This window comes from Crinia signifera, chromosome 5 (assembly GCF_055691185.1).
Source record: "Crinia signifera chromosome 5, ASM5569118v1, whole genome shotgun sequence".
Classification (NCBI taxonomy): Eukaryota; Metazoa; Chordata; class Amphibia; order Anura; family Myobatrachidae; genus Crinia; species Crinia signifera.
In genome coordinates this window covers 329,932,824-329,958,648 of record NC_139221.1, presented here as the reverse complement: position 1 = coordinate 329,958,648, position 25,825 = coordinate 329,932,824, and the positions used below count along the sequence as shown (strand labels likewise).

The 25,825-nt window shown below is 53.3% G+C and overlaps 1 protein-coding gene across 6 annotated transcripts in view; it reads right to left on the bottom strand.

The window, feature by feature from the left end:
• Positions 1–25,825, bottom strand: part of LRRC24 (leucine rich repeat containing 24) — an 87,695-nt gene that overhangs the window by 2,594 nt on the left and 59,276 nt on the right. For 3 of the 6 annotated variants that reach the window (XM_083144975.1, XM_083144977.1, XM_083144978.1), the window contains 3 exons: positions 5,096–5,276; positions 4,107–4,385; positions 3,359–3,527 (listed from right to left, as the gene is read on the bottom strand). In XM_083144975.1, coding sequence (XP_083001101.1) covers positions 3,359–3,527; positions 4,107–4,385; positions 5,096–5,266 — 619 coding nt within the window. In that variant the 5' untranslated portion in view covers positions 5,267–5,276. The remainder of the gene's footprint in view (positions 1–3,358; positions 3,528–4,106; positions 4,386–5,095; positions 5,277–25,825) is intronic. The other 3 variants (XM_083144974.1, XM_083144976.1, XM_083144979.1) reach the window with 1 other exon arrangement.

The following is a 25,825-nucleotide window of genomic DNA, read 5'->3' as shown; positions in this document are numbered from 1 at the left end:
GATGGCAATCATAGATGAAGAAAGAATTCCAGTTCTAGAGATGATGGTGTCCCTCCTGGAATGGGTGATGTTGGGATGTTTGGTCTGTGTCCTTATAAATATAAACCACTGGAGTATATTAGATTTAGGCCAGTATTCAATGCCTCTAATTCGCCATACTTTTCAGCGAATCTGGCAATTCATCTGGTTTCCGGCAAATTTTCTCACAGAAAAAACAATTCGCCCTATTCAATGGACACAATTCGCTGCAAATGAAGAGCGAATGTCTGTCGATTCGCCGTTTCCGATTCGCCGCGATTCGCCGGTGGCTTTCAATGGGGTTTTTAGTGGAATTCGCCGAGAGTGTATTCAATGCTGAAGTGGAGAACTGCTGTCTCCAGTGATTTTCGCCATGATTCCCCATTTTGCATTCGACATCTTTTTTTGGTGAACTGTTATGTGTACTTGTAAAATAAATGTTATCTTTTCTTTATTTAATGTAAAAAAAAAAATCAGTTTTCATTTTATTTGAAGGGTCTTGCTTTTTTTCAAGCACCTCTTTATTTTAATTAAATTTTTTGTTTTCCCCCTCACCGAACTGACAGCCAACTGAGCAGCGCCGGGTGGAGGGGTAGTTCGGGTAGGGATGCGGGTGCCAGCAGCTGACAATGGAAGGCAACATATGCACTCATGACACTGCAGTGAGGGGGCCGTGTAATGCAGGCAGAAGCCTAGCTCCTGCAGCCCCAGCAGATGTCCCGCTGGTAAAGGCATGCTGCTACTTTTAGTTCTACCACAGCTGTAGAGAAACAGCCCGCTAACTCTCCCAGGAACCACAGACACCCCACATCCATTCCTTGTTCCCTGTCAGCTCGGGTCCATACTGAGCCTTCTGAGATGAGAGACCCCGGAGGGTCCCCAGAGACATCTTGAAGTCCTGCTGCTGTAATGTTGTATCCCCCGATATCCTCCCCTCTGTCCTGCCAGCGTGAAACAGCCGCTGCTCTCCCACCCCTGCCTCTCTCCTTCCCTTGCCTCTCTGCAGTACAGCCCCAGCAGCAGCAGCGAGAGCAGGAGGGGACAGAGCCGGGACACAGAGCAGCCAGGCAGCCGGGTGGAATGAGATAAAATAATAATAATAATATAGACACATGGGCAGCCGGGGACCTGCACTGACACTGCTGATGGAGGAATGGAGTCTGCCTGGTCCTGTGCGCACAGGTATCGGGAGCCCATGCAGCGGAGCAGGGGTACAATTCCACCCCCCTCCCAATAGTTCTCCAGCAGCCTGTTGATTAAAGTGCGGACCTTTGTGGAGGGGAAAGGGGGGGGCGCCTGGAGGAAGATGCCGCTCAGCAGCCTGGGACACCCCCGACACGCCGCCCGCTCTGCTCCCCGATCCCAGAAGGGCAACAGGCGGGACACTGACCTGCCTCTGCAGCTATAAGTAGGGAGAGATGGCTTCAGCAGCAGCAGCAGTAGCAGACCTCCGGCAGCCCCAGCGCGATGATAGCAGTTGCACCGGGGCTGCTGGAGCCGGAGGTCTGCTAGTGATGCTGCTGCTGGACCCGTACTCAGGCTCCCGGTGGCATTAGTGCGATCCCTGCCGGGACTCCGCTCCATCCCCTGCAGTGGCAGTGTAGCCACAGAAGCAGGTGTAAGCAATTCGTCATGGGGGGGTAATTTTCGCTGTCAGGGGCGGGGAGCCCCTGACGCGTTGAATACAGTGGACGGGGTGGCTGCTGGCGAATCTCCAATCAGGGAGAATCACGGCGAAAGCGCAGCGAATCCTACACAGGATTCGCTCCCGCCCACGACTCCCGGCCATTGAATACTGGCCTTAGACTAACCATTTTATAATACCAAGACACCCAGGCAGGAGGAGGAGAAGCTGGGATCCCTGTGTCATTCACAACTCTCTGCTCCCTCCTATCACTCCCCTGATGCTCCTGTGTCTCCCCTTGCACTGCATACTGTCCTGCTGGCTTTCTCACTGCCCTGATTCTGCTGCTGCATAAGAGGGACAGCTAGCGATGTCAGTGTGCTCCTGACTTTCTTGTTGCTCGTGGTCTTCACTTGAGCGAAATAAATGCAGTCATTTCACACACACACGCGCGCGCGCAACGGAGTTATAGGGGGTTATTCTGGTTCACTCATTCTGGCAACTTCCTACTTAGCTGGACAAAACCATGTGCACTGCAGGTGGGGCAGATGTAACATGTGCAGAGAGGATTCGATTTGGGTGGGGTCTTACTTCAAAGTGAGATCTATATTGCAGTGTAAAAATAAAGCAGTCAGTATTTACCCTGCACAGAAACAAAATAACTCACCCAAAACTCTCTGCACATTTGAATTTGCCAGAAGGAGTGAACCAGAATAACCCCCATAGGGAGGTGGGCGGGGGACTCAGATCAGAGAGGTACTAAATCTGCCTATCATCAGCGAGGACTCCACAAACTCCTCCCCCAACAATCCTATAGGACAGGAGAAAACCACAGCTAACATTTCTATTCTCAGTTGTATGTATCTCTGAGTGTACTATGTATTAGTATATTTATCTACATATATTCAGGTAATATAATATACTGTGAGCAGCAAAAAAATTGTTTTAATAACAGCTGTAATGAAGATCATGGGGGGGGGGGGGGGGGTGGTGTTGCTTTCCCCGCACATTTTGTTTGTCCACCCGCACGGCATTCTGGGTCGTGATCTCACTTGTGCTGCATGTATTCCCTCCATAGAGGAATCAGTGGGACTTGCTGGACTTATGTGATACAAGCTGGTCAGGTAACACTCACCTGGCTGCAGACGGATTGCGTACGTTAGTGCCACGGCAAATGTCTAATACACGACGGTTGATCAGGGTTTGTAATACCGCACTGGAATGCTGTTTGCAATGACTGGCAGGTTATATATTGCAGAAAGGAGCACCTGGCGCATTGGGAAGATCGCCATTAGACGTGCACTGAGGATGCAGCGGGCAGGCAGCAATGAGAACTGGGACTGGAAGACACCTTTCTGCATCTGAAAGATTCCCTGAGACCTGGAGCCGTCCACTGCAGAGGCCAAGTTCTCCATAGCTAGTACATACAACCCAGCAACCACCGGCTGCCTGCAGGTGCTCGGGGGCAGATATCTGGGATGATTATTGATCTCACAATGTAGGCAGCAGTATCACCACCACGAGATAAGATGATGTATGGGAGGCCGCACAAGGCGCCTCTAGGGAAACATCCCAGATTCTGTTACAAAGCTGAAAACCAATTTGTACAAGTGGTTGTCTCTGTCTGTACAGCGTCAGTCCGTGCACCTACCCCCCCCTCCCCCCCCCAGCACTGACAGTACCACAGGGAAGGACTCACAGCCCCGGCCGCCTTACCTGTCAGTCGGAGCACCTGCAGGCTGATCAGGGGCCGGAGAGTTGCACGGCTGATTGTGTGCAGGCTGTTCTTGCTGAGATCCAGCAGTGCCAAAGAGGAAAGCCCAGAAAACGCTTGTTCCTGTAGGGTGTCGATGTTGTTCTCTTGTAGATGCAGCTCCTGTAGTCTCTGAAATGAGTTGGCCGTTATTATACAGACTCTGGGGATGTGCTGCCACCAGGCTTAGTTACAGGTACAGTAATTATCGCCCCAGTTGTGAAAAAAATCATTTATTATACCTGAAGGAATGTTCTAGAAGTGTTACACCATAGGGCTGCATGTCTTCTGCTGATGGGATTGAACAGGACTGTGACGTGCATATAAAGTGGGTCTGGCTAATCTGTGGACATCCCGCTGTTGTGAAACTACACATCCCAGCATGCCTTGCCATAGTTTTAGCATTCCCTAATTGCAAAACTGTGGCAAGGCATGCTGGGACGTGTAGTTTCACAACAGCTGGAGGGCCATCGTTTGTCCATGTCTGATATAAAGCACTAAAGGGCCCATTTATCAATGAGATTTAGCTATTTATGGATTTAACTTCATGGCCAATTAAAGTTTCCCCCCAAAACCCCTAAGCGGATGTATCTCACTGTGACAGCCAACCGCTTCCTCTCCAGAATCATTGGGGCCTGTGGAGCGACACCTCTGGCCCCACATGGACCAGGTTCCTCACGCTATGATCTCACCATGACAGCGAACACTTACCTGCAGGTCAGAGAAGGTGTGTGCCAGGAGCTTGGTGATCTGGTTCCCTGCCAGGTACAGCACCCGCAGGTTCTCCAGGCCTCGGAAGATGCTGCTGTTGAGGAGGTGGATCCGGTTCCCGTTCAGGGCCAGTTCCACCAGGTGGTGCTGAGCGCTGAAGGCTCCAGGTTCCAGGCCGGAGATGGTGTTATTCTGTATGTACAGGTACTGGAGGTCTGACAGAGAAGAGAGGTCCTGCTGCTGGATCTGGGATATTGCGTTATCTTGTAGGAACACGGTCTGTAGGGAGGAGAAAGGACCACATACATGTGAGCATACATGACCCGACACCTGCTCTAACATGTGCTTTATGGGAGGGCTTCTACAATATGGCCGACAACAGGTAAATGACCTCCATATTCTACCTAGAACATTTTCCTCTGGTTCCGGCAATTCCATATAATTCCCCCATGAGTGTGTGTACATTATTAATGGCTTTCCTTGTAAACGTTCTTCAGTCCAGCTTAGAACATGGGAAAAATAAATCCTGTAAATCCTACAGGGGAGCAGCACTGACCCCCAGGTTCTCCCGGGACTGGCTGTCCCCTGTGCCGGCACCAAACTGATCCGGGTGCGTCCAACGCCACATTCCCCAACACCATAACAGGACATATATGGTGGGTAGACTCTTAGCGGTAAATGTACTAAGATGGGAGTTCTATTGAAGATGGGCTGTTACCCCTAGCAACCAATCAGATTCTATCTGTTATCTTCTAGAAGGTGCTAAGCAGATTCTGATTGGTTGCCTATAGCAACATCCCATCTTCAGTAGAACTGCCATCTTAGTAAATTTACCCCACAGTATCTAGGTAGACAGTCAATACTGTCAACATGGTCCACAGGTACTTAATGTCAACAGATAAAAGGTCAACAGTTCGGCCGGTACACCGCATGCTGACAGCGTTGGTAAGAGACAGTAAATATGATGGAGCGTGGAGGGAACGTCTTACCTGCGTGGAGGGATGGATATTGGGTGGGATGGTCTTCAGCCCCTTAGATCCACACTCCATGGTCATACTGTAGCAGCGACACTCTGCTGGGCAGGCCTGCGTCTGAAGGGACAGTAATGTCGGCAGGAATAAGGCGACGGCGATGAGCGGATGGTTGGATGAGGCGGCCATCTTACTGCTGCTGCCGGGAGAAGAGAGAGAACAGGTCATTCCTCCATTATATACAAGGCGATCATTAGATGATGCGTCTCTCACATGTGATGTATACCGCACTCATGCGCAAGTAAATTACTGACAGTCACATACGGCATGAGCCACGCGTGTACAAGTCCAGGGCAACGCCACGGGCACCAAGATGGGGTCATTGTGTATCTGGGGGATGACAAATGGGAACTAACCGACGACTGCAATGGCACAATGATTACAGCCACAGTGGCTGGCATGTGATATCGCTAAGTGTCCTGTAGAAGGGGAAATGGCGGCTCCAGCTGCGTTATCAGGGTCTCGCACTTCTCCCGGCCCTCAGAATAATGTGCATCGCTGTCACAGCCTAACAAACAATATGTCTGATCTGACATAAAGAGCAACGCTTGCTACTGGGTGGCCCCCGAAATGTCACCTGCAAGCCACACAGTACAGTGACAGCGTAACCAGTGGCAACTACATTAGCTAGACCAGCGCTTCCCAAACTGTGGGTCCTGACCATCTCAGCATGAGGTCACGACTCCATGTTGCTGACCGTCATCCTGGTGACTCCTCTGACCTCTCAGCCAGTGATCCAAGGAGTCTGAAACATCAGATGAGTTGTCTGTTCCTTCAGACTCCTCCCATCATGTTGTGCCTCCACAATGCTGCCATGTATGTGCCGTCTGCTGATCACACGCGTGTGGCGGCCATTCTGCGGTAAGTGGTTGGGGTCCTGTAATCATTCCTATTGTCTAATGGGGTCCTACAGAATATAGTTTGAGAGCCCCTGATCTAGATGGATGAGAAGCAGCATCTGTGCCCAAGAAGTGGACAGTCCTCGCTGGCTGTGGATCAAAAGCTTCAAAGTCACTTGGTTGACTACAAAAGGTTGACATGAGTTGAGTTTTGTGTCACTGTTGACACAGACCCTCAATAAGTGTAGCGGGTACCCACTATCGCTTTCTGTTCCCAATCAGAGTCTATGTGGGTGTTAAAGTATGAAAACGTCATGTCCACCTTTTACATGTGTCGGCCATATGTCAATGTCAACATTTTGCATGTTTACTTATTGGCGTCGAAACAGACACTGTCGACCAATCAACCAGACACCAGCTGCTGATAAAATGGACCATTTAAGAGGGGTGTGATGGAACTTATGGGGTCATTCGTAGCCTGTTCCTTCAGTTATTGAATGGCTGCGCATGTACGGTACACAGTGCGCGAGCCATCCACTCGAAGGCAGTGAACCAAGGCTAGCCTTCGGTCGCTCTGTGTTTTCAGGGAGTGCCCCAGCTGTTGGGAGGGAGAGGCGATGATGTCATCAGCAGGAAATACAAAGCATACAGGACCAGAATAAGGATCTAGCTCATCTGAATGAGCAATCCCAGCCTATGGGCATGCATGCGCTTGTAGTTCCCCAACCACTAAAGAATCACAGGTTGCACAACCCTGCTCTACATCATAATAAATAGAACTGTGTCTGCTCTGGCCCATCAGAGGCACCGGGGTGCGACGTACCGGCGGGGTAACACGCAGAGCCTGCGGCATATGTGATAACCAGTCTCCGTGCATATCATTGTTTAGCAGATGCACCCACAGCCGGCTCTGGCGAGGCCGGGCACCGGGCATGAAGAGGTTACAGCTCAGCAGAAGCTGGATCGATGAATGGATCCTGTGGGCCCGGCTGGCAGTTTAGCGTCTCTTGGCCCTGTCCCATTGGTTCATGTGCCAGCAGCGACAATGCCAGATTCAGCAGCTGCCACGGCCTGAGGACTCCGCCACGCCAGTGTCTCCATTCATCTGCCGAGAGCTCTGGATTTACCGCCACTCCCCAGTCATAGCAGCGAAGCAGTTTACCGTTCCCTCTGGTTACACATTCACCGGGCGCCATCGCACCACTTGGATAAGAGTCCGGCACAGGACTCAATGGGGAAACAGTGCAAATCTCCTAACTGGCAGCATTCAGTAGGCTGCCATTACTTCTGTGCCCACCCCATAAATCCTGCATCCCTCCTGCCAGTCTTATTCCACCAGCTGTCCTCTCCAAGTACCAACTGCTCAGGGTCAGGCGATGCCCACAACACTGGGCAGTATAAGATGCCATTGGTGGCGACACAGGAAATATAGCACAGCTGCCAAACTCTTCGTAGCGACAATTCGCTAAATGTGCCCACGTCCTGTTCACAATAAGCCCCTCACGGCGCGCCAGGTCCCAGGTGACTCGGCTGCGCCAGGCGTCATTCTCACCCAAAATGTAAAGGCCGAGTCGTGAGGGATATCGGGTCAGCAACCCCGTTAATGCGGAGATTTGTCAGTGGAAATGTTGGGTAATAATTCCAGTATCAATTTCACCTCTCAGTAATGACTGCAGAACAATTCTGATCGCTGTGTCGGACAACATGGAATAAACCCAGGTGGGATGCGATTTCTCCGGCATGGCGCAGCATTAATTACTAACGAGGTACCGCGGATGTGATCGGCTGCGAGCGTAATAGCAGCCATCCTGCAGTTTGTGCAATGTGATGTTACTAATTAGCAGGACTGTTCGGCGCAGCGCCGTTATATATAACACCCCTGGAAGCGACAGGTATAAATAATTGGACGTTCCTCTTTGTAATATTACAGTAATGTAACAAATGGCTTATTTCACACTTTGGGCACGATGCCGCCCCCCTCCCCCAATACCCACGGCTTCATCCTCAGTGTTCCTAGACCAGCTAAACTGCTGAGACGTCATGTGCACTCTGCAATGTCCTTTCCTCGTGTCTGGCCTGGGACTCAGCTTACACAGTGGGGCGCCATCTTTCTGAGGGGCACGTGGGGTGGTCTGAGGGGCACTGATGGGGCATGTTGGGTGGTCTGAGGGGCACTTGGGGTGGTTAATTAGCATAGAGATTAAATATTATATTTAATATTATGCAACACTTTAGTGTCCAGTATCAAGTCCAAAAGTTTGCCCTCAAAATGAAAATATGCCCTTCTTACGGGTGACCACCCTGCCCTGGTGACACTAACACTCGAATAATTATTGCCTATAAGAGGGATATATTGGAACTATGAGTGATTTTTATTCTATTTATTGCTTATGATTTGTTGCAGCCTCACTCTATATAATTAGACAGTACCATGGGGCCTAGTCTGACACAGTGCCCACCAGCGCAGTATGTTCCGTCCCCCTACCCTGTTGCGCACATTTTACCCTCAATTCCATTTGCAATGTCCCCAATACATATATTAAAAAGCACCGGTCCAAGTACAGATCCCTGGGGTACTCCACTTGTAACCTTTCCCTCCTGTGACTGTACTCCGTTTACTACAACTCTCTGTTTTCTGTCCTGCAACCACGCTCTTATCCATTCAACTATCTTAGAATCCAATACCAAACTTTTGGTGTTTATTTAACAGTATGCAATGTGGGACAGTATCAAAAGCCTTACTAAAGTCTAGATAAGCTTCTAGACTACACCCCCTTCCCGATCTATTACGTTAGTCACCCGGTTAAAAAAGTCAGTAAGATTTGTTTGACATGATCTTCCCCCAGTAAACCCATGCTGTTTATGATATGTAAGTAGCTGGTTTTGAGATATTGTACAACTCTTTGCTTTAAGAGTGTTTCCATCAATCCCCTACTACTGTAAGGCTCACTGGTCAATAGGTGCTTATCTCTTCCTTGCTTCCACTTTTGTGCAGTGGGACTACATTCGCTATTTTCCAGACCTCTAGGATCACTCCAGTAGCTAGAGACTGGTTGAATAATTCTGATAATGGTTTTACCAGCTCCCCTTTACGCTCGTTTAATATCCTTGGATGTATCCCATCTGGCCCCATTGATTTATCCACTTTCAGTTTTGAGAGTTCTGTGAGGACTTTCTCCTCTGTAAATGTACTTGTCTCTCCCTCAGTTTTATGAATATAATTGCAAGTTACCGGGGCCCCTTCCCCTCTCTTTCAGCAGTGAATACTGAGCAGAAATAATTATTAATATGATCTGCTATTACATTGTCCCCCTCAAGAAGACTTCCACTCTCTGTCTTTAGTCTTATTACTACACTTTTCGTTTTACTTCTTTCATTTATATACCTAAAAGAGTTTCCCCCCTTCCTACCCACTGACTGGGCCATTTTCTCTTCAGCCTGTGCTTTTGCACATCTGATTACCTTCTTCGCCTCCTTCTGCCTAACAAGATACACCTCTATGGTACACAACAAGTGTCCATCAATCCAACTTGTGGGAGGAGCTTCAGGAAATGTGGGGTAAAAAAAATTCAGATTACCTCAACAAATTGTGTATATATTGTACACTTAAAAGGTAAGTCTCCTTCATTCTGGCACTGGCACCCCTCCCATCTACCCTCAGGTGTTTTAAATAGCACAGGTTCCTACATTGCTGACTGCATGTTAATATGGGCTCTATTTGAAGGTAAGACCTAGATACATTTATATAATGTGTTAGTATTAGTTAGAAATGAAGTTCACCTGGACGCGGTGGATGGGCCCATATTATTTGCGCAAAAGTGTGCTAAGAACTTTAATTATATTCTATGTTAATTGTAAGAGTTTATCAACATTATTTTTACTATCAGTGCTCTTAGCACCTAGAGTGTGCATCAGTATTGTTCTCTTTTCCTGTATGGTACTAGAAGCCTTAACTTGGTAGCACCTCACATTATGTTTAAAAATATGGTGTGCAGTCCAGTCCCCCCTCTTGCCTCAACAAATTACCCGCTAGATGCCAAATGCTGTAATTGCTGCAAAAGGAGAATATTGTGATGAAAGCAAAGTCTGAAGGACAAAATGATTATTTCAAATTAAAATCATTATTTCTATCCTTCCAATGTCCGGACTATGGAGGTTACTCTGTCTGACACGTAAAGCTGCAGAACTCGCATGTTTGCGTGTCATTGAAATGCAGCCCCCTCCCCCGCTGAATATCCCCCCAGGCATGCCAATGGGTGCTTTGCATCTATATCCATTCGCAGGCTTGCGTGTGGGGCCAAAAGCATGTGATGGACGCCGACCATGGAATGAATTTGCGGCTGCACATGTGCGTTGCAATTAGAATAAGGGCCTATATGTTCTATTCATTTTACAAATCATATGATAATAAAGGTCAGTTTTCATGTAAACACAACATTGTCTGGGTGACCCTAAACTTTGGAACGAGAGTGCCGACATTCAGAACAGGCCGGGAAGCCGACCTGCTCTCCTCAGCACAATACCTGGCAGCGCACGACAGGCTGTCATTGTTTCTCCTGCTTATTCCACATTTGCCGCCATCTCCCCCATCCGCACTCCGTGGTGACAGCAGGGCTGAGCGCAGTGATCCGTAAAGTACACAGCCACAGCCCGCACCGTCTGCTGTCACAGCCGGCAGGTTATAGAGTAATAATGTACAGGGAAAGCAGTGAGGAGCGGCCCTGCCCAGGCCTGGTGCACATATTAATGCGTATAGTGATGGTGATGGGGAGGACGGGGCGGGAAGCAGGAAATCTTTATTATCTCCATGCTGGCGCTGTGTGACAGACATCTGGCGTCCCTGGACCACGACTAACAGCTAGATTACTAATAGGCCATTATGTGCGCTCATTGATTTCCGAAGTTTTCAGCCTCTGTGAGTAAAGGAAGATGCTCGGTCTTGTATCTGTCCACCCTCACACGTGACTGGCATGTCAATGAGAGAATTAGAAGGCCGTGCCCCGGAGTGCACCGTGGGGCACAGCAATGGCGTGTATGAAGCTGGCATTGGCTGAAAGAACCACAGGCTGCTACTCCTGTGCCCCCTACATGTTTCCTGCCAGGGGGGGGGGGGGGTCAGCTGTCAGGTCCTAGCGATGTATCTGCAACAGTGCAACAGGGATTGCAGGGGATGGCTGCAACAGTGCAACAGGGATTGCAGGGGATGGCTGCAACAGTGCAACAGGGATTGCAGGGGATGGCTGCAACAGTGCAACAGGGATTGCAGGGGATGGCTGCAACAGTGCAACAGGGATTGCAGGGGGATGGCTGCAACAGTGCAACAGGGATTGCAGGGGGATGGCTGCAACAGTGCGACAGGGATTGCAGGGGATGGCTGCAACAGTGCGACAGGGATTGCAGGTGATGGCTGCAACAGTGCGACAGGGATTGCAGGGGATGGCTGCAACAGTGCGACAGGGATGGCAGGGGATGGCTGCAACAGTGCGACAGGGATTGCAGGGGATGGCTGCAACAGTGCGACAGGGATTGCAGGGGATGGCTGCAACAGTGCAACAGAGATTGCAGGGGATGGCTGCAACAGTGCAACAGGGATTGCAGGGGATGGCTGCAACAGTGCGACAGGGATTGCAGGGGGATGGCTGCAACAGTGCGACAGGGATTGCAGGGGATGGCTGCAACAGTGCGACAGGGATTGCAGGTGATGGCTGCAACAGTGCGACAGGGATTGCAGGGGATGGCTGATTATCTATCTATCTATCTATCTATCTATCTATCTATCTATCTGTGTGTGCCTGCAGCTGTGCCACGTGTATTACAGGGGATGGCTATCTATCAATCCATCCATCCATCCATCTATTTATATATACACATCAGCGCGCCTGCAATCCTGTACACACTGTCCCCGCTGACACAGCCCATGCCCTCGGTTGCTATTGTCCTTTACGCGGCTGCCTCTGCTGCCTGTGCTATCGGCCTGTACGTGGCTGCCCGTGCCCCTGGGTGCCTGTGCTATCGGCCTGTACGTGGCTGCCCGTGCCCCTGGGTGCCTGTGCTATCGGCCTGTACGTGGCTGCCCGTGCCCCTGGGTGCCTATGCTATCGGCCTGTACGTGCCCATGGATGCCCATGCTATCGACCTGTACGTGGCTGCCCGTGCTCCTGGGTGCCCATGCTATCGGACTGTACACAGGTGTGCATGCACCCGGATGTCCATGCTATCAGCCTGTACGTGGCTGCCCGTGCCCCTGCTATCAGCCTGTACGTGGCTGTCCGTTCTCATGGATGCCCATACTATCAGCCTGTATGGGGCTGCCCATGCCCCTGGATGCCCATGCTATAAGCCTCCACCCCCCCCCCCCCCCTCCTGTGCTAGCCCGTGCCTCTGCCTGACTGTGTCCGGTCTTATCTTCAGCAAGATGCTTGGGGAATCTCACAAGGTGACAGCCAGCGCTGGCACAGCTTGGTGCCTGACTGAGGTTGGAGCAGACAGGCCGCGATTCCTAGCTTCTGGGGTTGGTTATGAAGCTGACAGACAGACATTAGTGCGAGAGAGGAGACTTGCTGAGATAATTCGGGTTCTCCCTACACGCTGCCATATAGCTGGGGCTCTAGGGACAAGAAGCTGGCAGTAATACACGCAGAGCATCTCTCTGGTGACAGGTGATCAGCATGACACTACATGCCCACAGTGTTATCACCTGCGCAGGAGACACTACATGCCCACAGTGTCATCACCTGCGCAGGAGACACTACATGCCCACAGTGTCATCACCTGCGCAGGAGACACTACACGCCCACAGTGTCATCACCTGCGCAGGAGACACTACACGCCCGCAGTGTCATCACCTGCGCAGGAGACACTACACGCCCGCAGTGTTATCAGCTGCGCAGGAGACACTACACGGCCTCAGTGTTATCACCTGCGCTGGAGACACTACACGGCCTCAGTGTTATCACCTGCACAGGAGACACTACATGCCCACAGTGTTATCACCTGCACAGGAGACACTACACGCCCACAGTGTCATCACCTGACCAGGAGACACTACATGCCCACAGTGTTATCACCTGCGCAGGAGACACTACACGCCCACAGTGTCATCACCTGACCAGGAGACACTACACGTCCACAGTGTTATCACCTGCGCAGGAGACACTACACGCCCACAGTGTTATCACCGGCGCTGGAGACACTACACGCCCACAGTGTTATCACCTGCGCTGGAGACACTACACGCCCACAGTGTTATCACCTGCGCAGGAGACACTACATGCCCACAGTGTTATCACCTGCGCAGGAGACACTACATGCCCACAGTGTTATCACCGGCGCTGGAGACACTACACGCCCACAGTGTTATCACCTGCGCTGGAGACACTACACGCCCACAGTGTTATCACCTGCGCAGGAGACACTACATGCCCACAGTGTTATCACCTGCGCAGGAGACACTACACGCCCGCAGTGTTATCACCTGCGCAGGAGACACTACACGGCCTCAGTGTTATCACCTGCGCTGGAGACACTACACGGCCTCAGTGTTATCACCTGCACAGGAGACACTACACGCCCACAGTGTTATCACCTGCGCAGGAGACACTACACGGCCACAGTGTTATCACCTGCGCAGGAGACACTACATGCCCACAGTGTTATCACCTGCGCAGGAGACACTACACGCCCACAGTGTTATCACCTGCGCAGGAGACACTACATGCCCACAGTGTTATCACCTGCGCAGGAGACACTACATGCCCGCAGTGTTATCACCTGCACAGGAGACACTACACGGCCTCAGTGTTATCACCTGCGCAGGAGACACTACATGTCCACAGTGTCATCACCTGCGCTGGAGACACTACATGTCCACAGTGTTATCACCTGCGCTGGAGACACTACACGCCCACAGTGTTATCACCTGCGCTGGAGACACTACATGCCCACAGTGTTATCACCTGCGCTGGAGACACTACATGCCCACAGTGTTATCAGCTGCGCAGGAGACACTACACGCCCACAGTGTTATCACCTGCGCAGGAGACACTACACGCCCACAGTGTTATCACCTGCGCTGGAGACACTACACGCCCACAGTGTTATCACCTGCGCAGGAGACACTACACGCCCACAGTGTCATCACCTGCGCAGGAGACACTACATGCCCACAGTGTCATCACCTGCGCAGGAGACACTACACGCCCACAGTGTCATCACCTGCGCAGGAGACACTACATGCCCACAGTGTCATCACCTGCACAGGAGACACTACACGCCCACAGTGTCATCACCTGCGCAGGAGACACTACATGCCCACAGTGTTATCACCTGCACAGGAGACACAACATGCCCACAGTGTTATCACCTGCACAGGAGACACTACATGCCCACAGTGTTATCACCTGTGCAGGAGACACTACACAGCCTCAGTGTTATCACCTGCGCAGGAGACACTACACGGCCTCAGTGTTATCACCTGCGCAGGAGACACTACACGGCCACAGTGTCATCACCTGCGCAGGAGACACTACATGCCCACAGTGTTATCACCTGCACAGGAGACACAACATGCCCACAGTGTTATCACCTGCACAGGAGACACTACATGCCCACAGTGTTATCACCTGTGCAGGAGACACTACACAGCCTCAGTGTTATCACCTGCGCAGGAGACACTACACGGCCTCAGTGTTATCACCTGCGCAGGAGACACTACACGGCCTCAGTGTCATCACCTGCGCTGGAGGCACTACATGTCCATAGTGTTATCACCTGCGCAGGAGACACTACATGCCCACAGTGTTATCACCTGTGCAGGAGACACTACACAGCCTCAGTGTTATCACCTGCGCAGGAGACACTACACGGCCTCAGTGTTATCACCTGCGCTGGAGACACTACACGGCCTCAGTGTTATCACCTGCACAGGAGACACTACATGCCCACAGTGTTATCACCTGCACAGGAGACACTACACGCCCACAGTGTCATCACCTGACCAGGAGACACTACATGCCCACAGTGTTATCACCTGCGCAGGAGACACTACACGCCCACAGTGTCATCACCTGACCAGGAGACACTACACGTCCACAGTGTTATCACCTGCGCAGGAGACACTACACGCCCACAGTGTTATCACCGGCGCTGGAGACACTACACGCCCACAGTGTTATCACCTGCGCTGGAGACACTACACGCCCACAGTGTTATCACCTGCGCAGGAGACACTACATGCCCACAGTGTTATCACCTGCGCAGGAGACACTACATGCCCACAGTGTTATCACCGGCGCTGGAGACACTACACGCCCACAGTGTTATCACCTGCGCTGGAGACACTACACGCCCACAGTGTTATCACCTGCGCAGGAGACACTACATGCCCACAGTGTTATCACCTGCGCAGGAGACACTACACGCCCGCAGTGTTATCACCTGCGCAGGAGACACTACACGGCCTCAGTGTTATCACCTGCGCTGGAGACACTACACGGCCTCAGTGTTATCACCTGCACAGGAGACACTACACGCCCACAGTGTTATCACCTGCGCAGGAGACACTACACGGCCACAGTGTTATCACCTGCGCAGGAGACACTACATGCCCACAGTGTTATCACCTGCGCAGGAGACACTACACGGCCACAGTGTTATCACCTGCGCAGGAGACACTACATGCCCACAGTGTTATCACCTGCGCAGGAGACACTACATGCCCGCAGTGTTATCACCTGCACAGGAGACACTACACGGCCTCAGTGTTATCACCTGCGCAGGAGACACTACATGTCCACAGTGTCATCACCTGCGCTGGAGACACTACATGTCCACAGTGTTATCACCTGCGCTGGAGACACTACACGCCCACAGTGTTATCACCTGCGCTGGAGACACTACATGCCCACAGTGTTATCACCTGCGCTGGAGACACTACATGCCCACAGTGTCATCACCTGCGCAGGAGACACTACATGCCCGCAGTGTTATCACCTGCACAGGAGACACTACACGGCCTCAGTGTTATCACCTGCGCAGGAGACACTACATGTCCACAGTGTCATCACCTGCGCTGGAGACACTACATGTCCACAGTGTTATCACCTGCGCTGGAGACACTACACGCCCACAGTGTTATCACCTGCGCTGGAGACACTACATGCCCACAGTGTTATCACCTGCGCTGGAGACACTACATGCCCACAGTGTCATCACCTGCGCAGGAGACACTACACGCCCACAGTGTTATCAGCTGCGCAGGAGACACTACACGCCCACAGTGTTATCACCTGCGCAGGAGACACTACACGCCCACAGTGTTATCACCTGCGCTGGAGACACTACACGCCCACAGTGTTATCACCTGCGCAGGAGACACTACACGCCCACAGTGTCATCACCTGCGCAGGAGACACTACATGCCCACAGTGTCATCACCTGCGCAGGAGACACTACACGCCCACAGTGTCATCACCTGCGCAGGAGACACTACATGCCCACAGTGTCATCACCTGCACAGGAGACACTACACGCCCACAGTGTCATCACCTGCGCAGGAGACACTACATGCCCACAGTGTTATCACCTGCACAGGAGACACAACATGCCCACAGTGTTATCACCTGCACAGGAGACACTACATGCCCACAGTGTTATCACCTGTGCAGGAGACACTACACAGCCTCAGTGTTATCACCTGCGCAGGAGACACTACACGGCCTCAGTGTTATCACCTGCGCAGGAGACACTACACGGCCACAGTGTCATCACCTGCGCAGGAGACACTACATGCCCACAGTGTTATCACCTGCACAGGAGACACAACATGCCCACAGTGTTATCACCTGCACAGGAGACACTACATGCCCACAGTGTTATCACCTGTGCAGGAGACACTACACAGCCTCAGTGTTATCACCTGCGCAGGAGACACTACACGGCCTCAGTGTTATCACCTGCGCAGGAGACACTACACGGCCTCAGTGTCATCACCTGCGCTGGAGGCACTACATGTCCATAGTGTTATCACCTGCGCAGGAGACACTACATGCCCACAGTGTTATCACCTGTGCAGGAGACACTACACAGCCTCAGTGTTATCACCTGCGCAGGAGACACTACACGGCCTCAGTGTTATCACCTGCGCAGGAGACACTACACGGCCTCAGTGTCATCACCTGCGCAGGAGACACTACACGCCCGCAGTGTTATCACCTGCGCAGGAGACACTACATGTCCATAGTGTTATCAGCTGTGCAGGAGACACTACACGGCCTCAGTGTTATCACCTGCGCAGGAGACACTACACGCCCACAGTGTTATCACCTGCAAAGGAGACACTACATGCCCACGGTGTTATCACCTGCGCAGGAGACACTACACGGCCTCAGTGTTATCACCTGCGCAGGAGACACTACACGGCCACAGTGTTATCACCTGCGCAGGAGACACTACATGCCCACGGTGTTATCACCTGCGCAGGAGACACTACATGCCCGCAGTGTTATCACCTGCGTAGGATGCGACCAGCCACTGCTAACTCTTTATGTATATGTACAATGGGGCCCGTTACCCCCCTCCCCCAGCTGCACGCACTGACTGCATTCCCGATATTGATACATGGGGCAGCATAGTAACCTATGGGAGATGTGGCTGGAGGGACCACAGTGGGTAACGGAGATCCCTTCTACATACATCCGGGGGAAACTTACTATTTGCAGCTAACCCCCCTTAAAAAAAATAATTCTGGGGTATTATTGAATGATAAATGGGCCCCTAACTAGCACATACAATGAGACAGCCACGTCGGAGACCAGGTACAGACTGCGCCCAAATACTACATTAATATTGTCATCTTTTGCTGCATGTGTGATCTCGTAGTCCATAGCTGGGCACAAGTGGAGTGAGCGCCAATCGTTCCCACTTACTGACGATTTCCTGCGAGTCCTGAACGTACACCCTGAGCGCATCGTATGGAAGCATGCGCTGTATCTTAACTCCTGTACGCACTACAACAACCGCCGCCACATTCTAGGAGATGACGTGCAATCTGTCCGATATATATATTGTCGCCAGGAATTGTTGTACACACTGCACCACACCTGATGACGTAGCATATGACGGGGGGGGGGGGGATATGGTGCGATGTGAGGAGGGTAAGAGGACACATCTGTACCTAGGTCACTCCATGCGCATAATGCTGTAATTATTTCAACTCTTCTGCTACAGGGCCAATTCCCAGGCAGGAGACCCCCAAACGTCCTCTGTCACCAGCTGCAGCCACCCCCATTAGAGATTCCCGCTGACAGGCAGAATGGGTGACCTTACAGATGAGTGGCATCTCCATTATACTGGGAGCCCCGTCTGTAATCAGCTTGGCCCAGGCATGCAGCGGGTATAAATCACCCACCGCTCCTGCCAACATGGAGGCAGCCTGTGGGCGCAGACACCACGCAGATCCCAGCTTAGGGAACGGCGATGGAGGAGAGATTCCGAGGCTTCTCAGCGCCATGATAAATAACTCCTTCCTAACCGGAGAGTAGCTAAGCCATCCAACTGATATCCACCTCTCAACCAGAGGACGCCCCTCATCGCCCCGGTATGTAACTCCTTCCCGACCGGAGGACGCCCCTCATCGCCCGGTATGTAACTCCTTCCCGACCAGAGGACGCCCCTCATCGCCCCGGCATGTAACTCCTTCCCGACCGGAGGACGCCCCTCATCGCCCCGGCATGTAACTCCTTCCCGACCGGAGGACGCCCCTCATCGCCCCGGCATGTAACTCCTTCCCGACCGGAGGACGCCCCTCATCGCCCCGGCATGTAACGCCTTCCCGACCGGAGGACGCCCCTCAGCGCCCCGGCATGTAACTCCTTCCCGACCGGAGGACGCCCCTCATCGCCCCGGCATGTAACTCCTTCCCGACCGAAGGACGCCCCTCATCGCCCCGGCATGTAACTCCTTCCCGACCGGAGGACGCCCCTCATCGCCCCGGCATGTAACTACTTCCCGACCGGAGGACGCCCCTCATCGCCCCGGCATGTAACTCCTTCCCGACCGGAGGACGCCCCTCATCGCCCCGGCATGTAACTCCTTCCCGACCGAAGGACGCCCCTCATCGCCCCGGCATGTAACTCCTTCCCGACCGGAGGACGCCCCTCATCGCCCCGGCATGTAACTACTTCCCGACCGGAGGACTCCCCTCATCGCCCCGGTATGTAACTCCTTCCCGACCGTAGGACGCCCCCTCATCGCCCCGGTATGTAACTCCTTCCTGACCAGAGGACGCTCCTCATCGCCCCGGTATGTAACTCCTTCCTGACCGGAGGACGCCCCTCATCGCCCCGGCATGTAACTACTTCCTGACCGGAGAACGCCCCTCATCGCCCCGGTATGCAACTCCTTCCCGACCGGAGGACGCCCCTCATCGCCCCGGCATGTAACTCCTTCCCGACCGGAGGACGCTCCCTCATCTCCCCAGTATGTAACTCCTTCCTGACCGGTAGACGGCCCTTATCGGCCCGGTATGTAACTCCTTCCCGACCAGAGGACGCCCCTCATCGCCCCGGCATGTAACTCCTTCCCGACCGGAGGACGCCCCTCATCGCCCCGGCATGTAACTCCTTCCCGACCGGAGGACGCCCCTCATCGCCCCGGCATGTAACTACTTCCCGACCGGAGGACGCCCCTCATCGCTCCGGTATGTAACTCCTTCCCGACCGTAGGACGCCCCCTCATCGCCCCGGCATGTAACTCCTTCCCGACCGGAGGACGCTCCCTCATCTCCCCAGTATGTAACTCCTTCCTGACCGGAAGACGCCCCTCATCGGCCCGGTATGTAACTCCTTCCTGACCGGAGGACACTCCTCATCACCCCGGTATGTAACTCCTTCCCGACCGGAGGACGCCCCTCATCGCCCCGGCATGTAACTCCTTCCCGACCGGAGGACGCCCCTCATCGCCCTGGCATGTAACTCCTTCCCGACCGGAGGACGCCCCTCATCGCCCCGGCATGTAACGCCTTCCCGACCGGAGGACGCCCCTCATCGCCCCGGCATGTAACTCCTTCCCGACCGTAGGACGCCCCCTCATCGCCCCGGCATGTAACGCCTTCCCGACCGGAGGACGCCCCTCTTCGCCCCGGTATGTAACTCCTTCCCGACCGGAGGACGCCCCTCATCGCCCCGGCATGTAACTCCTTCCCGACCGGAGGACGCCCCTCATCGCCCCGGCATGTAACTCCTTCCCGACCGTAGGACGCCCCCTCATCGCCCCGGCATGTAACGCCTTCCCGACCGGAGGACGCCCCTCTTCGCCCCGGTATGTAACTCCTTCCCGACCGGAGGACGCTCCCTAATCTCCCCGGTATGTAACTCCTTCCTGACCGGAAGACGCCCCTCATCGGCCCGGTATGTAACTCCTTCCTGACCGGAGGACACCCCTCATCACCCCGGTATGTAACTCTTTCCTGACCTGGTGTTGCCCTGATATTGAACGTTTTCCTGACCCGTGAATTCTCCTTATCGTCCCATTTAACTCTATCCCAGCCTGAGAGTGCTGGGAATCTGCGTGATTGGAGATAACATAGAAATGCAGATTCCCGGAGCTGGCGCACAGTGGGGGAGGTAAAACTCTTTCATTCTGTCAGAGACTCAGCGGGAATGAAATGAGTTTTGAATTGGAAGCCTCACTCCGGCCCCTTTCCTGTTATGGTACAGGAAAGTCCCATTTCCCCAGGGAGAACAAAGAACGGTCCCCCGGAGCGGCTCTGTCCCTGCAGGAATCGCCCCTAGATCTCTGTATAGGGGGGAGCCTGTATTGTGTTATGGGACATAACAGCGACCTGCACATAAGGAGATCTCATGCCATTATTATGCATTAATGTGAATCAATGTAATTAATTTAGGGCAGCGACTTGTACAATGAGCGACAGCGGATCCTTTGTTAATGTGGCGAATAGGAGCTGGCACCCATGGGATGGAGCTGGAAAATAATTAGTGGAGCTGGTTCAATTAGTATCATCCAGACACTTATTAACCCCTACATGTCAGGGCACCTTATACAGTGACTGCCAGGGCAGTGAAAGTCCTTAAAGGCCCAGGTACCAATTAATGGCTGCAGCCTGACCCGGGTGCAGCACCACCAGTGGCCGCAGCCTGACCCGGGTGCAGCACCACCAGTGGCCGCAGCCTGACCCGGGTCCAGCACCACCAGTGGCCGCAGCCTGACCCGGGTCCAGCACCACCAGTGGCCGCAGCCTGACCCGGGTGCAGCACCACCAGTGGCCGCAGCCTGACCCGGTTGCAGCACCACCAGTGGCCGCAGCCTGACCCGGGTGCAGCACCACCAGTGGCCGCAGCCTGACCCGGGTCCAGCACCACCAGTGGCCGCAGCCTGACCCGGGTCCAGCACCACCAGTGGCCGCAGCCTGACCCGGGTGCAGCACCACCAGTGGCCGCAGCCTGACCCGGTTGCAGCACCACCAGTGGCCGCAGCCTGACCCGGGTCCAGCACCACCAGTGGCCGCAGCCTGACCCGGGTCCAGCACCACCAGTGGCAGCAGCCTGACCCGGTTGCAGCACCCACCAGTGGCCGCAGCCTGACCCGGTGCAGCACCACCAGTGGCCGCAGCCTGACCCGGGTGCAGCACCACCAGTGGCCGCAGCCTGACCCGGGTGCAGCACCCACCAGTGGCCGCAGCCTGGACCCGGGTGCAGCACCACCAGTGGCCGCAGCCTGACCCGGGTGCAGCACCACCAGTGGCCGCAGCCTGACCCAGGTGCAGCACCACCAGTGGCCGCAGCCTGACCCAGGTGGCACCACCAGTGGCAGCAGCCTGACCCGGGTGCAGCACCACCAGTGGCCGCAGCCCTGACCCGGGTGCAGCACCACCAGTGGCCGCAGCCTGACCCGGGTCCTGCACCACCAGTGGCCGCAGCCTGACCCGGGTCCTGCACCACCAGTGGCCACAGCCTGACCCGGGTGCAGCACCACCAGTGGCAGCAGCTGACTTGGGTGCAGCACCACCAGTGGCCGCAGCCTGACCCGGGTGCAGCACCACCAGTGGCCGCAGCCTGACCCGGGTCCTGCACGACCAGTGGCCGCAGCCTGACACGGGTGCAGCACCACCAGTGGCCGCAGCCTGGCCCGGGACCAGCACCACCAGTGGCCGCAGCCTGACCCGGGACCAGCACCACCAGTGGCCGCAGCCTGACCCGGGTGCAGCACCACCAGTGGCCGCAGCCTGACCCGGGTCCACCATGTGTCACGTCACACAGCTTATACAGAGGGAGAGGAAGCAGCCAGTAGCTGTGTATAACAGAACATTACACACAATGTATTATTAGAATGAGGATTATATTCCCTGCACTGGATAAAAATATCTTTATAGCAGGAAACTAATTATTATTTTGAATGTACAAACATAAAGCTATAATTCATCTCAGAGAGAGTGTGCAATGTGTCAGAGAGAGAGAGGGGAGGGAGAGACAGGAGAGGGAGAGAGGGGAGAGACAGGAGAGAGAGGGGAGGGGAGAGACAGGAGAGGGAGAGAGGGGAGAGACAGGAGAGGGAGAGAGGGGAGAGACAGGAGAGAGAGGGGAGGGGAGAGACAGGAGAGAGAGGGGAGGGGGAGAGACAGGAGAGAGAGGGGTGGGGAGAGACAGGAGAGGGGAGAGACAGGAGAGAGAGGGGAGGGGGAGAGACAGTAGAGGGGAGAGACAGGAGAGGGAGAGAGAGAGGGGAGGGGAGAGACAGGAGGGGGAGAGAGACAGAGAGAGAGAGAGAGACAGAGAGAGACAGGAGAGGGAGGGAGAGAGGGGAGAGACAGGAGAGAGAGGGAGAGACAGGAGAGAGGTAGAGAGGGGATAGACAGGAGAGGGAGAGAGGGAGAGAGAGAGAGGGAGAGAAGAGAGAGAGAGAGAGAAGAGAGAGAGAGAGAGAGAGAGAGGGGAGGGGAGAGAGGGGCAGAGAGAGAGGGGAGAGAGGCCTAGAGAGACAGGGGAGAGACAGGGGAGAGACAGGAGAGGGAGAGAGGCAGAGAGAGAGGGGAGTGGAGAGAGACCCACCAGTAATGTCTATTGACCAACAAGGATTTGGGGAGGGGGGGGGTGTCACGGACCCACCGGTCGCGGCTCCGATACGTCAATCTGAGCAGCGCCGGCCGTGACTGGGGTTCACTCAGGACACTCGGGTCCTTTCCTTGAGGTACACTGCCACCAGCCAAAACCTGATTTTAGCGCCTGAAACTGCGCAAGGGGCGGCTTGGCTCGCCCCTGACCACACAATACAAGATAACAATGGTAACGCTTGCCAGCCTTTCTCTCCTGAGGCTAATGAGTCTTAGGAACACAGAACCAGAACTGGGAATATGTATTATTTATTCCTAGAAATACTACAGAGCTTTAAACAAAATGGTTACAAGACATTACAATGATTTTAAAAAGTACACACAACGATTTTTAAATGCAATTCCAGAGATAAAATAAAAAAGAAAAAAATGACAGAACCTATCTTACACTTAAATACAGATCCTGACGTGGGGGGGTCCTCCACAAGAAATCTCTCGTCGCCTACAGCCTGTTTGCTAGACCCCCAGGTAGTGACACTGACTATAGGGAGAAGAGTCTTAGTTATACCTTGCAGACTCCCTCCTCCCTCCCACCCTTGGGATTCCACTCTTTCCATGCTGAAGGAGTGTGGGAAGGTCCCTGGCAATCTACAGTCTGCTGTTTTCAAAAGTGATTGATCCTCTTCCCTTGCATAGCAGACCCACTGATAAGAGATGTTAAGGAAGGGGACAAACTCTAACCTCTTCTTCTGGACCATGGTTTTATGAGGGGCTCAGATCTTATCTTACATCCTGACTCCGGAGGAGTCCACAGATGTCACACTGAGGGAATACAGGCCTCAAACTCAAACCAGGGTCACCTACAGTTTACATACAAGACATGTCCTGATTCCAATACTCACAGGAGACATAACTATTACACCAATATCAGACATACATTCACCGGACAGATAATCATAACAGGAGGCATACGTTACTTTGATCGATCACCTGATCTGATCGTTACAGGGGGCATACAGTAATAATCTATCACGTTGCTCCAATGTTTCTGATGTCCAAGTAAAACCCCTCACTCCCCCCACCCCCATACGTGCCAGGTATGGCCTCTACTCTGGCTCAATCCACCAAATCTCACCATGCCAGCCTGCGGAGCAACCCATTGTGCTCTGCTCCCACATCTGCCATATTCCATGTGGCACCACTGCTGGCACACCCCAGTCACAGACCATCTGTCATCTCGTCCGCCACCACACACAGCCCAGCGCTGTCAGCTCCATCACCCAGCGGCAATAATAGCGCAATGTGGCCCGATCTCTGCGCCCTGCACAAGGTTTATTATCGCTACAAAAGTATAAATCTATCACATCCACTGCACAAAGACGATGATCTACAGCTGGCAGGAAACATCCTCCGTCTAACGACATCCGCTGATTAAAATGACAAAACATGATGTACGGGGGTAAATAAATAAATAACGAGCCCCAGGATAAGTGCGGAATTGATAAAGGAATCGTACACCGTTTATCAAGATGATCAATGGGGTGAAAATTAGCTGTAAACTAAACCGAAAAATTAAATAAACCAACTCACCTAAGGGTCAAAGTGTAATGTAAGAGGAACATAGAAATGTCTATATTCCTCCTAGAGGGCATCATGCTGGAGGCCCGAGGCTGTGTCACCACTGTTTTTTTTGTTCACCCAACCTATCCCCATAGTGCCTGATCCTAATCCTCCCCATCTAGTGCCTAACCCTCCCACTAGCACCTAAACCTTCCCTAGTGCCAAACCTTAACCCTCTCCTAGTACCTGACCCCAACCCTCCCCTAGTGCCTGACCCTAACCACCCCCCTAGTGCCTAACCCTAACCCTCCCCTAGTGCCTGACCCTAACCATCCCCTAGTGCCTAACCATCCCGCTAGCACCTAACCCTCCCCCTAGTGCCTGACCCCTCCCCTCCCCCTAGTGCCTAACCCTGACTTCCCGCTAGTGCCTGACCCCAACCCTTCCCCAGTACCTGACCCTAACCCTCCCCTAGTGCCTGACCCTCCCCCTAGTGCCTGACCCTAACCTTCCCCCTAGTGCCTAACCCTCCCTCTAGCACCTAACCCTTCCCTAGTGCCTAACCTTAACCCTCTCTTAATCCTCCCCCTAGTGCCTGACTCTAAACCTCTCCTAGTGCCTAACACCAACCCTCCCCCTAGTGCCTAACCCTGACTTCCCCTGTTGCAGCTGACCCTAATGCTCCTCCAATTGCCTAATCCTTCCTGTGCCTTCCGGCACCCTAACCCAAATCATCCTCCTAATCCTAACTTTATAAGTCATGAAAAACTCGGTAGGCAATAATTTACCAGGGAACACCATTCCCTTCAGAGCTCATAGGGCATCCCGCACAGCCTCCAGACTCACAGCACATCACATCCCAACCAATGTGTTGCCATTTTCTATGTCGACATCTTGACCCAGTTGACGGTCAACCATCAAATGTTGACCTATTGACTACCAATTGACAGGCCCTCTTACATCCACCTGTTTGAGGCTATGTAGGGTGATGTACAGTCAGCTAGGAAGCTGGGAATATTTGTACCCATTGGGTCTGTGACCCTGGCACATTAGTCAGAGCCTCTATCTGCACCATCCCCCGCTGTCGCCGGATCCAATATGGCCGGTCAGAGAAGGAAGCGCTCATTGTAATGCAGACTGACCGCTATGTACTGTAACCTTTACCCAGCATCACATCCTGAATTATGCAGAGAGATGAAAATATTAGATATGCAGAAATATTTA